The sequence below is a fragment of the Excalfactoria chinensis genome, chromosome 5, assembly GCF_039878825.1.
Source record: "Excalfactoria chinensis isolate bCotChi1 chromosome 5, bCotChi1.hap2, whole genome shotgun sequence".
Taxonomy (NCBI): Eukaryota; Metazoa; Chordata; class Aves; order Galliformes; family Phasianidae; genus Excalfactoria; species Excalfactoria chinensis.
In genome coordinates, this window is record NC_092829.1 from 4200523 (window position 1) to 4216195 (window position 15673).

At 44.4% G+C, this 15673-nt stretch overlaps 1 protein-coding gene across 3 annotated transcripts in view; it reads right to left on the reverse strand.

Annotated features, from left to right (window-relative positions):
* The window catches only part of ARMH4 (armadillo like helical domain containing 4), a 48256-nt gene that overhangs the window by 17284 nt on the left and 15299 nt on the right, over positions 1 to 15673 (reverse strand). For all 3 annotated transcript variants that reach the window (XM_072337275.1, XM_072337273.1, XM_072337274.1), the window contains exon 5: positions 11236 to 11487. In XM_072337275.1, coding sequence (XP_072193376.1) covers positions 11236 to 11487 — 252 coding nt within the window. The remainder of the gene's footprint in view (positions 1 to 11235; positions 11488 to 15673) is intronic.

The following is a 15673-nucleotide window of genomic DNA, read 5'->3' on the forward strand; positions in this document are numbered from 1 at the left end:
CAGCAGCAGGAGGAGGTACAACAAAATATTTAAAGACCTTTGCCAGCATTTTATGTCTCCTGGCATGCAGATAAATCTCCACATTACATGCTAAAAGTAAGCAGCCTGGAGAAAGATGGAGGCATTTCATCAGACTTCTAGTAGGGGGCTGGCTGCTTATCTTCCAATGGGTTTCGCTAAATCCTGCAAGCCAGTCAGTGAGTGAGCTCTAATCATAAAGCCAACGCTAATAGCCTTCCCTGAGAAAGAAATTGTTATCCAACATTGTGCTTGAGAAATACACAAAGCCAAAAAAGGTTGGGAACCAGAGTTTTCTTTCTGCTGTTTTGGAAGAATCACAGTTTCTTGGCCAAGGGAGCTCTGGGACTCAAATAGTTGCACTTTTTTAACTTACAGGTTCTGCACTGGGAATTTTCTGGGGAAAGATTTCTTTTTCCACAGCATGAGCAAAACCTCTTTGGATTACCTAAAATCCACAATTCTTTGTAAGTACAGAAACAGAATGGTCACAAAGCACTTCCAAAATAGAGTCCTAAACATGGAAGACAAATTGTTGGCTTGTCCTGTAACGCTGCAAAGTGGTTGACAGATTCAGGCAATTACTGCTCAGACCTGGTTAGAGGTTTGATGGATGGGCCAAGTGAACTGTTGACTTAAGCCTGTTCATCACAACATCCCGATTGATAAATCTGTCCACTGACTGAGAAAGCCCATTTGTCCACATTTATTTGAACCCCCTTGAGGCATACAGGAGCTTAAGATTCCTATTTGAAATTATTTTCTACAAGATAACAAGCAGATCCACCAAAGCCAAGAGAAAAAGAAACCACAGATTTATGGATGAGCTTTTGGACTCATAACTGAGGCAGGTATGGGAACCCATGTGCATTTGATTTGATTTTCCATCCCAGTATCTGCAAACAGTGAGAAGACAGTGCAAAATGGAGAAGAGCAAGTCCGAAAATGCCATTACCTTCTGTTCCAGTCCAGCAATGATAAGAACTGTAGAGCATATAAAATGAAGCTTCAGCGAGGGAAGGGGACGACATGAACTCATTAATACCTGCTCTCTGCAGCGCATCTTTGGGTGCTGAGCTTAGACCTCTGATTTCAGTTCTAAGTGTTTTATGTGGAGTTTGTGTACCTGAATGACACTGCACAATAAGCATCTTGGAAGGTACCCATAGTCACTGAGTCATATCCCCCTGCAGTGAGCATAACCAGCTGGTTTCAGGCATTTCTCTCCTTGGAACGTTGCAGAGAAACTCAGGGCAAAGTTTGTGTTAAAGGAAGAGCACCAAAAAATATCAATCGAGGGAGGCAATGGAGTCACCATCCCTGAAGGCATCCAAGAACTGTGGAGATATAGCACTGAGGGACATGGTTTAGGGGGAATGATAAGGATGGGTTGGCCATTGGACTTGATGATCTTGGAAGTCTTTTTCAACCTTTATGATCACATAGGAATGGATGCAGTGGATCAGCAACTATCAATATTTTTTTGTTCATCAGAAAATATAATATAGGGAGACAATGGAGGAATATATTATTAATTACTCTTATCACTGGAATACCTGAAAGCCCATCTTAGATGACATACTCCTGTAATAAATGCTCTACAAGCAGGTAAACAGTTTGTATTTGCCCAAAAGAACCTGAACCAATACACTACCACAGAAACCATGAAACCAGCCCACTGATGGATAACAGGACTCAGGAACAGGAGGAAGGGACTTGTGCAAGGTCACATAACAAAGCAGTAAAACTGGCAGCAATGAAGCAGAGGAAACTGGGCTCTGCTTACAGACAGTCTAGGTCAGACTGAAGGTCTGGCTTGGTTAGTAACTCAGCATCCAACAGCATCTGCTTTGGGAAAGTTTAGGGATTAGACAGTCACACAGCAATGCTCCCCTCTTTGCAAAGAATCCCATTAATTCTTTTGCTCACTCTTTTCAGTTATTCTTTGGTTATTCTTCCTCTTCCCTGTACATTTTCCAGCTCTACTGCATCTTCTTCCAGGTGCACAGAGTGGCACAGACTACTTAGAATCAAAATGATAGCTGTCATTTTGTTCCCTTTTCCTGTTTTCCCATCCCACCAGGCCTATGTTTCTACTGCAGCATCCTCCATACAGTTCTCCTCTGTGCAGTTGTTGATGAGATACAAGTGCAGATACCATAATGGATGCCTTGAAGCAGATTCAAAATATATGAAGAATTATGAGTTCCACTGCTTTTTAAACCCTCATATTCACCATCAGAGCCCACGTATTAGTGACTACTCAGTGCTTAATAACTAATCATTGCTGCTGTCAATTAGCACTACTGAAGAGCACTATCTCTGCAGCAGATGATTCAGACTTGGGGATGCCAGCTCTGGTGTGAGATGCTGCTGCAGTAGACATGCAGGTCCATGCTCACATGGACAGGTCTGAGAGATGCCCCAGGAATAGACACATGGAGCAGCTAGGGGAGAGTCCCCAGCAAGCACTGGGGTCTAATGCTCCACCCAACCCCCAACACAACAATCACTACAACCAACAAAAGAGGAAAGGACTTCCTTTAACCACATTTTTTCAGATATAAGAAATACCACTGTCCAAGAGAAAGATATTTTTCTCATATGATTTCACCTGTCAGGTCATACGGGTGGTGTGGGGAGAGGGAGGTGATCTAGAGCCTCTGAGATCCTCCATGGCGTTAGATTTGTCCTTGAGCCAATGAGAGAGCACCCAGGTATGCAACACTGCAAAACCAGTCTGTAGAAGCACCCGAGCAGTCATACAGAAGAAAGGGAGGTGTGGGATAGCAGCTTGGGAAAGGAACAATAACGGAGAAGCTTGGGATAGCTCCCGGCTTCACTTCACATCAATAAAGCCTGAAGTACAATACATTAAAAGAAATGATAGGTTATTGGGAGCAGCCCTGCTGAAACCCTTTATTATCCCAGGCTAGGATGAAGTTGTGATTAGGAGTTATTCAAACACACACAAGAAGAAAAGAAAGCAAAAGCCTCTAATAATTCTCACCATATCGACCCTTCTCAGTGATTAATGCTGATACCCAATATTTTTGCAAAACACCAATTGCTTGTGGTTTGAGATAAATTTTACTGTCAGTCAAAATCCAAGCAATTTACTTATTTCCAATACTGGCTCCTAACTCACACTCAGGCAGGGCAGGATTTATTTGTTTATCAGGAGAGAGCATCCTTTCAGGAAAGAACTTAGATCTCATTTGATCCTCAAGTCATCTTAATTCAAACCAACACCAGCGCGGAGGCAGGGTTAGCATCAGTCATTTTGGCTTGCACTGCCTAAGCAGAGAGAGAACTTATCTACACTCTCATTAGAGAGGAATATCTGAAAACCATCTTCTCCACAAATTACCATCGCTCTCCATGTTAATGGCTGCAAGGAGCTCTTTTCCTACAGTTTTCTCTTACTCACTCTTGTAGTCAGAACCAATACTTCAACCCAAAAGATCAGCAGCCTCTGATGCAAATCCCCAGAAGAAGAGAGGCAATTCAAGGCCAATGAACCTTCACATTCCCTTTTTTTTTTTTTCTTAGAGGGCTGAAATGCCACAGAAACAGACAGCCCTTGTGCACCATGGCTTATATCGCTATTAGAAAATAAATGTGATTTCTGCAATATAAGGACAAGGCTCTTTGTACAAAGCAAAGACCACTCAGGCAAGTACAGAGAGGAAAAATTAATAACTCTGACCCAAGGAGAGCTGCTGGCCTGCCTGCATTCTTCAATCAAGGTAAGTGATTACCGAAACCCAATGGGAGAGGGGACTGAAAACCTTGTCTTCTGTCTAAACAGAGCCAAGACTTCTGACATACATAAAGCGAAGGGCAGAGGGGGAGGCAAAGCACTCTAAAATGTGATACACTGCAGCACACTGAAACTTCAGACTTGAGAAGGAACCAGATTACTGCAGATTAAAAAGACAGCCAGGACAGCAGGATTCCCATTACAGCAGGGCTGACAGATAGTGGGATGGAAACACTGTCTCAGAAGAGCTGACAGACTCTGGTGCGATGCTGACAGTGCTTAGTGAGCACACACAGAGCTCTGGGTTCTGCTCTGCCCATGTTGGACCCCATCCTTTAATTAAGGCAAGAAAAATAAAAACCACATGCGTAGCAAATACTGAGCCATGCTTGATGAAAGATAACAGCCTCAAGTTGCACCAGTGGAGGGTCAGGCTGCATATTAGGAAACATCTCTTCTCTGAACGAGTGGCACTGCATTGGCACAGGCTGCCAGGGAGGTGGTAGGGTCACCATCCATGGAGGTGTTCCAGAGCTATGGAGATGTGGCAATGAGTGCCATGGTCAGTGGGCACAGTGGGGGTAGGCTGGGATTAGGGGGGGGGGGGTCTATGAGAACTTTTCCAACCTTATTGATTCTATAATTCAAGGTAGGTCCATCCCAAGGCTGCAATTAGTGAATGCATGGAGAAAGAGCTGGAGAAGGTAAAAATTGCTAAGCTCCTTTTGCAGGCAGAGAGGAGGAGTGCATAACCAAACCTGGCCCTGCACAAATGAGCAAACCCCTCTATACTTGCCCCCAGCTCCAGGAGGCAGCACCTGAGGGCTGATAACAAAGGGCTCAGCTAATCTTACTCTGAGATAGTTTTAAACAGAGACACAAAGCTCACGGCAGGGCTGCTGTTTCAAAGCAATATATCTGAGGTTGTGACAGTGCAGCCACTTCTCAGTGTACTGTAGTAAAAGTATCAACTGGAGTTTCCTGCTTGAGGTTTATGTGTAGAAAGGCCCCTGCTGCCTCCCCCTTCCTTCTGACAAACTGCAGGCACACATTTTTTCCACCACAAACTACAGCTTCACTGCACTCATTTCTGACAGCCTTTTGCTTTCAGAGCTGTGGAGGACCAGCCAAGCCTCATATCTTCTGTTTCACTCCTTGCTATTCCATTCTCTGAGTCTCTGAGATGTCCTCTGCTGTAAGGACAACATCTGAATGTGGCACTGCCAGCTTCTCACACTTAACATGCGTGGGCTGTGTTGGCATCCCTATGCTGTATGTAAAAGCATAGCAGACATTCCCCAAAGCAGCTTGGGACAAAATGTGACAAAAGGAAAAGGCCAACCCTGATGTGAACAATTGTCTTTGGGGAGCTGCTCTGGAACTGTAATAGCATGTAATAGCTGTTGAAATTGCATATGTCAAAACAAGGCAGGAAAGAGGATCATTGTTGTGGAGAAGACATTTGGATGCATAATTTCTTTTAGCAAAGCAAACCTGATTGAATAGCACTCTGCTCCAGGATTAAGGTATGATCACAAGCTAATTCTTAAAACGGTTAAAAAGAAGTAATTCCAAAGTGCACATTCCTCACAAGGAACAGAAACACTAAATCTACCCACCAGCCTGATGGGGGGAGCTTTGTTACTGCTTTGGAGAAGGAAGAGAGCTGGTGAGGAACATATGAAGGAAGGAAGTCTCAAAGGTACAGGAGAAGGTTATCCCCTTGTGCTGCCAGATGAGCCAGAAGTGAAGGAAAACAGCACAGATGAACAGGGAGTTTTTCCTGAGGCTCCAGGAGAAAAAGAGGATCTACCTCCCAGGAAGAAGGGATGAGTAACTTGGGGAGAGTACAAAGAAGCTGTTGGGATGTGCAGGGAGAAAACTAGAAAGGCAAAAAGCTCAGTTTGAACTCAACGTGGCCATTGGGTAAAAGAGAACCAAAAGCTCTTTACAAATATATTTACAGTATGAGGAGGGCTAAGGAAGATCTCCATCCTTTACTGGATGTGATGGGGAACATGACAACAGAATAAGGAAAAGGCTCTCAATGACTTCTTTACACCTGTAAAGGTCAGACCAGCTGTCCTTGGGGCACTCTACACCCTGACATGGAAGTCTCAGACAGGGAGCAGAATAAAACCCACTTGATTCAGGTGGAAACAGAGACCCACTACCCCACTCAAGCTGCCACTCTTTGCTGGGTAAAGAACTGGCTGGATGTCTGGGTCCATAGGGTGGTAGAGAATGGAATCCAACTGTAGAGCTAAACTCCACTGTGTACAATATCTCCATGAGAAACCAATAGGAAATGCTGTGGAACAGGACACGGGATGCTGCTCTGAGGAGCATAGGCATGGGGTGATTAGAAACAGACAAAGTGCTGGCACTGGGGCCATCGTGGCTATAAGCAACGTACCAGATGTCAATTAGATGACAGATGCAGACCAGGACAAAACTGATATAGGGTAGAACAAATATAGCATTTAACACACATAAAAGCCACCATACACAGCAAACAGAGATGCATAAAGCCAGGAACAGGCGAAGAAAACAAGAACTGTGGGTACAACAACTCTAACTGCATAATTATTTCTTTTTCTGTAAAAATAACTATGTCTAGACTAATAACGATTAGACTGTGAGTAATACAATTGCATTAGCAATAAATTCCTGGGTTTGGGTATATATGGGTTGTGCCTTTGCTGTGCCTATGAAACATGATTTTGAGCATAACAATGGAGTCTTCTCTGTTAAGATTTCTGGTTCAAATAGAATCACAGAATTGTTTGAGTTGGAAGGGATCTTTAAAGGCCATCTGGTCAAATTCCTGTGCAAGGAATAGGGGCATCTACAGCCAGACATTACCTCATATTAGTGGTGGCCTAAGATAAGCAACCAATGGGCTCCACCAACATTTTAAAGAACCCAAGTCCGCCACACCAACCCTTGCATCTACAATTTCAACCATACATTCAGGAAGTCACAACCCTGTACAGCTTCAAAAAGGAAAAGCCACAGCTGCTCCAAACAACTCCATGCATTCTGAATGCACAAAACAAACTACTGCAAACCCCAGAGCAGCAAAATTAAAGGCTGAGTAAATGGTCTCAGTCCTCCTGTTGCTACTGTACTACAGACAGCAGGATCTCCCAGTTACAGACATTGGAACATGGAACACAGGCAAACAGTGCAGCATTAACAAACAGCTAAGGGAACATTCCCTTGTTCTACACTACTTCAAGTTGCTGTGTCTTACCCTATTGACTGTATAGTAATGATGGGGTGGTGCTGCCATACACGCACAGCATAAACACTCTCAGAAAGTGGGAAAGGAGAATGGCCACAGCAGCCATCAACAAGACAGGTAAGAGGTAAAAGGCTTTGATGCCCGTGGAGGTGTACAACAGAAGTAATCTATTGTAACATTCATGAGGAATAATTAAAGGAGGCCCCAGGAAGTGTTCGTTAGGTCTGAGTTTATCTAAACAAACAGCAGTTCTCATTGTAATGCCTAAACATTTAATCCCAAAAGAGGGAGAAGGGAAGAATGATGCACTTCATTCTCAGAAAGCTCAAGTTTCCTGTCCCTCTGATATTCTCCAAACACAGAGTTTGTGTTCACCTACTATGCACCACCCAGGGACAACTCAAACGAGCAGAGGAAGGTTGAAGTCATCTCCCACAACACAGGGAGGTCCCAAAGTTCTGCTAAGATGTCCTTTATGTCTAAAGGCAAAGCATCAGAACACCAGCAGAGATCCAAAAGCATATTCAGACCTTCCTTCTGCAGAACCAGACTCCACCAGAATGTTTTCCGGAAGATCAACTTCTATTTTGATGACATCATTTATTTTTATCATTTAAGTTTTATTTTTGTCTAAATCTTGTTGGTTAGAGAGTCAGCTGATAGACTGTAAAGCTGACAGCCTCGTTACCGAAGCATATAAATTGCTTTTGCTCAGCTGGAGTTAATGTAGGACCATCTGACTTCCCAGAATTGACATTTTAATGATTCTGTTTCTCTGGCATTTTTTTCCACTGACCACTACAAATATCCAAACTGTCTCTTTGCTTTGCCAAGCTGCCTGTGGATCAAGTTACTCATTCTCCAGGGATTTTCAGCGTGTCAGCCATCAGACCAGGTAAACCCAATAATAACTGAGCTGACAGTAGCTACTCCAGTACTACTTGCTCTTCTGTCCTACGGATGTTAAAGATCTGAAGGCCACAGGACAGAATATCTCCCCAGGAGAAGGAGATACGTGTGAAGCATTTTAAATATGAAAAAAGCCAACTGTAAAAGTTTGGTACTTATTGAACAAAATGAATCAAGAAGAAATAACATTTAATCTCCATTTAAGAGAACCACGACAGAATCAAACACAGGGCTGCCAAAATTGACTACCGTGGATATACTGCAATTTACTTCAGATGTGTTTTCAGTTACCTCTTAGAGAAACTTTAATAAGGCATCTGCAGTAACTCTGCAGGACCTGCTGCTATCTATCGAGGTGATAATCTGCAGATCGAAGTATACAAAGTCATGACATTCTAGCTGCAGAACTCACTGCCCAGTCTCCTCTGGTGTTCCCTTATCTTGTACCCTGTTGGGTACCACCACCTTTCTTCAGGTCTTCCCTTGCTATGCCATACACCAGGTTAAGCAGAACAGCAAAACCCCTCTAAATTGTATTTTGCTTCTACAGGATGGGAAATTAATCACTCCTCTCCACAGCTTGTGAATCCCAGAGCCAAGCTCTGCACCTCCCTATTCCCTAAAGTCACTGTGAGCTGAGACAGGCAGGAGCACAATGCCCTGACCCATCTGAATTCAAACAAACTACAGATCCACCTCCTCCAGGGCTGTGATGAAGTACAATGGTTAAGAAGTTGCCTTGAAATGAAAGTCAAGCTCATTTCAGCTTTAGAAGAAAAGCACTTAAAGGAAATAGATTTCACAGAGCTAGATTTAGTTGAGAAAGCACTTAGAGAAAGAGGGTTTCAAAGAGTCCATGAACATGTCCAGCAGATCCAAAGTTTTACAAGCCCTTTTGCAAGTCTGGTCTCTCCAGATGCTCCAGCAGAACAACGTGGGCAGCTCTTTCAGCCTCTTGTCAGGTTTGGTGAATTTCTTTTACTCTTGACAACCCACCACCCGTTGACACAAGCTATATAATTTTTCCATTCCCTCCTGTTCTCCTTTAAATGCCTCTGATAACACACCACACAAAGCAGACAGGTACAGGGCATCTCCCATTCCCCACTCCCAACAGAGGACACACTGAACACCCAGCTCAGCTCTTTGCTCGACCTTAGGTTTTTGGTATGAGTTCAGACACATCCTTGGTTTTCTTTGTGCCTTTGTCTGAAACAGATCATTCCCCTTCCTCTTAAAGAACATTGTAGAAGGGGGAGGAAACAATCTCAAAGAGTCATTCAGGTCGTCTAGACAGAGAAAGAAGAAATGACTCTTCTTGTAAGTGTTTACTTGATAGAAAAAGATGAGTGATGGGTGAATCAAAAGCAAAAAGACTGATCCCACTGCTCCTCCTCTCATCTCCCCAGAACAGCACAGTACAAAAGTCCCACCTAACTCTTAAAGACAGTGTCAGCTCATCCTCCTGACTGCCACAGCTCCAAAATGAAGGCAGTCCAAACTACTTGGACCTGGTAACACACAGCCCAGCCAGGCACTTACAGACAGCACAGAAATTCACACCTGCTCTGTCCTCCAGGTGCCTGGCTCAGCTGACTTGGCAGCTGACCTAACCTGACAAGCTTCACAGCAGGCTTCTCCAATTTGCACAATGGTAAATAAAATATAAGTGGGTTAGAAATAAAAGAACCCCATCTTTGGCCACACAACTAATTCCATGTCTGAAATTTTCGGAAAGATGGCTTTTTCAAGGAGAAAGAGGAAAGGTGGTAGAGGATGAAGGCTGTGGGATGAAGTAATATTAATATAAAACACAAAAATAGCACTGAGTCCTTATGTTCAGAAGCAGCTGTCTGGAAAATGTACTGTAAGGAGCATCCTCCAATGAGGCTCTGCAAGAAGCTCTCATATCCATGAGGAGGAATCAGTGCCATCTTCCTCCACTTCCTGCGTGCTACATGGGGACACACCTTGGAGTTTATCAAATACTGCATTTCTTGACCACCGCAGAGCACTGGTACCCTCAGCCAGGACTGACTCATCCAAAGGCAAAGCCATCTACCCTGGTACACACAGTCCCGACCCAGGCAAGTAGTTATAGTTTTCTGAGTACAAAAAACACATACCTTCCTTAAAGGCACAAAAGATCCTGCACCAATGGAATGTGTAGGATAACAGCACAAAGCTACCAAAGCAACTCTTAACATAAACCCTACATTTCCTACACCCCTTCTCCAAGCACTCTCATGTAGATCTCTAATATGGCTTGTCAAAGCCGACAAGAAAGTCATTGAAGACTTAGAATTACTTCCCTTGCACAGCTCCTGCCCAGCTTGATGGGTTAACAGGACATATGAAACAGATCTGACATGCAAATCATCCAATATAATGTTTTTCAAGAAAGAGTTAGTGAGACAGGGAGACATGAGGCCCGATGCAAACTCAGTCTGCCCTTGGAGAGCAACCCTCCCGCAGGGCTCTTGAAATACACTCTTTGATTTATTTCAAAGGAAGCTAACAGTGCTCAAGCAGGCTGGAAATGGGACTACGTGGAGAGAATTAAACACCTAAGAGAGACAACAGTTCATATAACTCAACACGTGAAAGAGGTTTGGGGTTTCTGAGTTTGGTGAGCCTCTCAGTACAGCTAGATCATTATAGCCACGCACATTTTCTGTATAGATGTGGTTCAGCTCTCACTGATTCACCTTCCTAGGAAGAATAAACTAACACAGCCATAAAGCACAGGGCCTACACACATAAGAGGAATAGATTGGAAAATGCTTTACACAGGCCTTAAAGGGTTTGTCTTATTGTGTTTAACACAAGGTCCCAAGACTGAACCATGCAGCCCTGAAGGTTGTCAACAGTCAGTGGTGCTTACAAGAATGCCACTGAATTAGCAATGGGCAATTTAGCAACTCCCCAGCACACTTTGCCCTTGCAGGACTTGTATGCCTGCACCAACACACCTCTGGCAAAGAGCACTAAAATTTCCCCTGGAATTCCAGCTGAGACACACAACACTAAGCTCTAGGAATGATGTCTGGGTCTGGAGTATACAGAGAGGTTCTCCCCCAAGCTAAAACCTCAGGACACATTGTCTGGGGCTCATTCCAATTTGACCAGTTTTTTTTCTGGGGTCAGGGTTCTCTCCGAAATACAGTTGCTCCAAGTTTAATCAATTATGTTGGAGGCCTATTGAGACCTCCCTGCTCAATGGGCTGCCCCATATGAGATTAAGAGAAGGAGACGTGTCCTCCATGAACGCAAGGGAAGAAAAAGTTTATTCACTCACCCAGCCCCTGGTTCTGCTGCTCCCACTCAATTGTATCAGGAACCTGGTAGGACACCCCAGCCAGCTGGGCTGCAGGGTTCTCCAGACCTGCTATGGGCTCCTGGGATGTCTCGCCTGGAAGCGTGAAGCCTGGCAGCTCTGTGTCACCCTCCATGCTTTCATCCATAGAATCTATCTCTTTGTCCTCTTCATCTTCCTCTTCCTCCTCTTCTTCTTCTTCCTCCTCTTCATCCTCTTCTTCTTCCTCAGCCTCTGGTCATGAAGACACAAAAACAATATCAGGAAAGGTCCCACAAAACAGAAGGTTCATACATTCCCATTGGTGAGCTCATAATCCCTTTTTCAAAAGCAAGCCACCCTAACAAAGCCCTACCTGTTTTCTGACATGAGAGACACCCAGAGGATGTGGAAGAACCCCATCCTGCCTTAAGTTCCTGCCTCCATCCTATTCCTGACCACAGCTCACAGCAAAGAAGAGCAGCTGTAATAACACAGCATACACCCAGCAAGGCTTCCTACAGTGTCTCTTCCCAGCTTTTAGCTACAAAGACCCAATGTCTTCCTGAGCCCAAGCTACTAGTGGAGCTACCCGCTGTATGGAATAATGATGTGTTCTGAATTTTCAATGGTTAACTTTTCAATGCCATAAAAAGAAAGCACAGCACTTATGTGCTTTGAGTGGTGCAATGCATTGGAGTAGCTTTGATAGGAGACCTGCAGAACGTATGCATCACATCTCCGGTAAGTAAAGCAAGCTGCACCTTGACAGTTGCATGATGCTTTGCTCTTCTCCCTTCAGCTGTGGGCTGCAGTGACACAGCTGCTCCTCAGAATAACTGGAGAACTAACTGAGGAACTTTGGGGAATCATCTTACAGATGGAACTGGCCTAGAGAAATCAATGCACATTAAAAAACCAAGGCATTCACCCTGCTGTTACACAGCATTGCCTTTTCTTCCAATTCAAGGATTTGCTTTAAAACAGCATGTTTCTTCCAGCTCACCAGACAGGACAATTACGCTTGCCACCTTTCAGTTTTAATCCTGTATTTCATACAAATGAGCTGCTGTATTAATTTAGTTACATCATTCTGTGATAGCACATCTTTTAGTATCTGGAAAAGAATGTCCTGCTAACAATTATACCATGAAGAGCACTCAATGGAGCTTGCAGGGATGTAGTCAGCCCCTTACATTCCCTTTATGTTTTAGAAGTACACTATCTTAGAATGTGCCCATCATCTTAAATCAAGACAAGAATTTTCTCTATCAAACTACATGTCTCCATACAGAATACACAGCCTCTGTACACCTGAGTATGGCACCTGGAGAGTGCTTGCAGGAAACCTGCAATGATAAATTAAAGTAGGTCTTGTGTCTCTGCTGAGAGCAACACAGCTGTAAGCAAAAGATCTCCCAAACAGAACAGTAAAGGTGCTAAGCAGCCAGCACTGTGGACAACAGGACCATGAGCACATTCTCCCTGAATGAACTGAGTAGGAAAAAAAAGTCAGAGAAAACAGAGATCAGATTTTATCTGAAAAATCTACCTTGGAACAAGGCTTTTAAAAGGCTCCTGTGATTTTTAGCATGCTAATTGGAGACACCTGCCAAGAGCTGGCTTTGAGAAAGCTGATATCTGTCTCTGCACTTCCAAACTCCAGCAGGCAGCCGGGCTGAACATCTGAATTGAAAGTGCCAAGACTACTCTTATCACACCTGAAAATCACCCAGCTCCATCCATCACCCCACAACCACAGCACAAGGATGAGGATAGCGCAGTCCTCACAGTGCAGCTGCACCAAGGGGAAAAAAGGGCTCATTCTCATGTCTGAAAACAGCTTTGTAACCCCCTGCCCCAAAGTGCCATCAGCTTGCTTTCATGCAAGGCACAGAGCATAGCACCACTTGGTGGTCACATATAGGAAATTGTGCTTCTAAAGATATGCAGACCACACTTATTACAGGTCGGGGGGCACAAGGAGGATGGCTTGCACAGGCAGGATGCTCACAGCACCCACTGATCCCAGGGGATAGGAAAGAACGTATGCTAGGATGAGAGACAATGGTCTTGAGCAGCACCAAGGGAGGTTTGGGTTGGATATTACGAAACATTTCTTCTCAGAAGGAGCGATAACAGATTGACACAAGCTGCTCAGGATGGTGAGCATGCACCATGCAGCACTCAAGGATCTGGTTGGGATGGGCTAACTGTTGGTCTAGATGATCTTAGAGAGCTTTTCCATCCTCAGTGATCCTATATTCTGTGCATCATACAGCCAGACCCCAAAAGCTGCAGGTTCATGCATCACACCAGAGTCTCTTTGCAAAACTGTTTTGCCTCCTAAACCAGTTTTGCTTGGCACTTCAGAGTTCTCCACATCCACTCCAAAGAGGTGAAAGGACCAAAACTGCAAAGCCCAGCAGATGTGGAAGGCATTTGGATTTTTACACGCCTCAGCATCCCCTTGTGAATTACTTTGTGGAGCATGCTTGCAAGTACTCAAGGCTATGCCAAGGTTCTCCTTCCACAGGAAGCGAGATAATCATACAGTGGAGCATGCCCACAGCCAACATGCTATTCTTTAATAAAGAAATGCAAGCAGTTCTCCTGGTACACATGTGACACTATCCAAATCAGGCACTCAGGTGAAGGGCAGCTGCAGGAGCACTCCCGCACACCTAGTGTTCCTTTGCCCACAAGAGCAGATATAACTGGCACAGTACTCATACTGCAAGTTCATCTTGCTCTGCAGACCTTCTTCAGTGTCTTGACTTCTTAACATTCACCTAAATTCCGGATCTCACTTGTGACACGCAGTGTGACCCTAAGCAGGCCCAGGTAGAGTAAACACTGCCTCCTCTCAATGTACTACAGCACCAAAATACCACCCCTTACATTCCTATTTCCTCCTGCAATGAGGGTGATGCAGAAGCAGGCTATGGGAGAGTTACCTCATCCCCACATGTTGAAAAAAAGCAAAATCTGACCCTCTGGCAGACTAAATAAGCACTGTGTTCTGTAACAGGCTCAGTTCTGCCTCCATTGACACAGAGGAACAGAGAATTTTAACACCTCCCTGCCGTGACAGCAATGCAATCTAAGCAGCAGGAATCCCCATAAAAATGAGATTCCTGCTTCACTTGTCAACAATTTTGGTTTTGAAGGACCTGACAACCTTGTAGCAGGCACTGAAATGTTGAGTTTTTGAGAAGCTACGAGAAGGCACCAAGAAAAGCATGAGACTTTTCCTTTTTGCACGTTTCCACCTTTATTAATACTTGCCAGAAGGAACAAAGGTTCAGTTTTACTATGGGATACCTGTACCACTGTTGAAATCCATAACACAGGAACTGCTACCTATACCTTCTAGATATTTACCCTTAATGGTTAAAAGTCACTGCCGCATGTTCACTGGAATAGGCTGACCAAGGAGGCTGTGGATGCCCCATCCCTGCAGGCATTCAAGGCCAGGCTGGACGTGCCTCTGGGCAGCCTGGCCTGCTGGTTGGCAATCCTGCACATAGCAGGGGGTTGGAACTGGATGAGCACTGTGGGCCTTTGCAACCCAGGTAATTCTGTGATTCTAGGAGTTTTCACTCTCCAGCAGACTTAAGCCATTATTTGCTAGATCTTGTGCACAGGAGAAATATCCTCCTACACTACAAGCAGCAAGGCTTGCTAGAAGGTGACAGCTTGACTTTCATAGTAACTTCAAACAAACTATAAGAAAAATCTTTTTAAAAGTTACAAGACAAAAATACAGAGGTCTCAGTCTCTGTTCTTTGCACCAGATCCAGAGGACAGTGGTGTCTAGACAGTAATGCAAAGCATCATTATGGTCCACAGTAGTCTTAGGCTGTGACCATACCAAATACTCAGCGCTGTATGGTCTGAATGCCTATGAGCAGCTGATGAGCACCAAAGCTGCAATCAGAAGCCAGTACTAATTGGCTTCCAGTGGTGAGCCCAGTTCCTATGACTCCAAGGAAGTGGAACCTTTGCTCCTGTGCCAGCACTAAGCAAAGCAGCCCAAGAGCTGAGCTACCACTCCAGGGAGCTACAAGGCAGGCCTAGCCCCATCTGAACACAAGCTAAGAGGAACAGGAGAGCACTGACACCCACCTGACTATGACCCACAAGGATGTTATCCAGCACAATTCTACTTTTAAAGAAGTCTTGTTTGGTCAAAACATACCAGGGAACTCAATGGACCTTATAGAATCATACAATCACCAATGCTGGATAAAACCTCTAGAATCATCCAGTCCAACCATCCACCTACCGCCAATATTTCCCCACTAAACCATGTCCCTCAGTACAATATCTACACTTGTCATGACCACCATGGCACATGAATGCACACAGAATAGGAAGCAGAAGTGTGTAATTAAGGACGGGACTGGTAATGAGGGGTTCATGACTAGAGAAAAGGAAG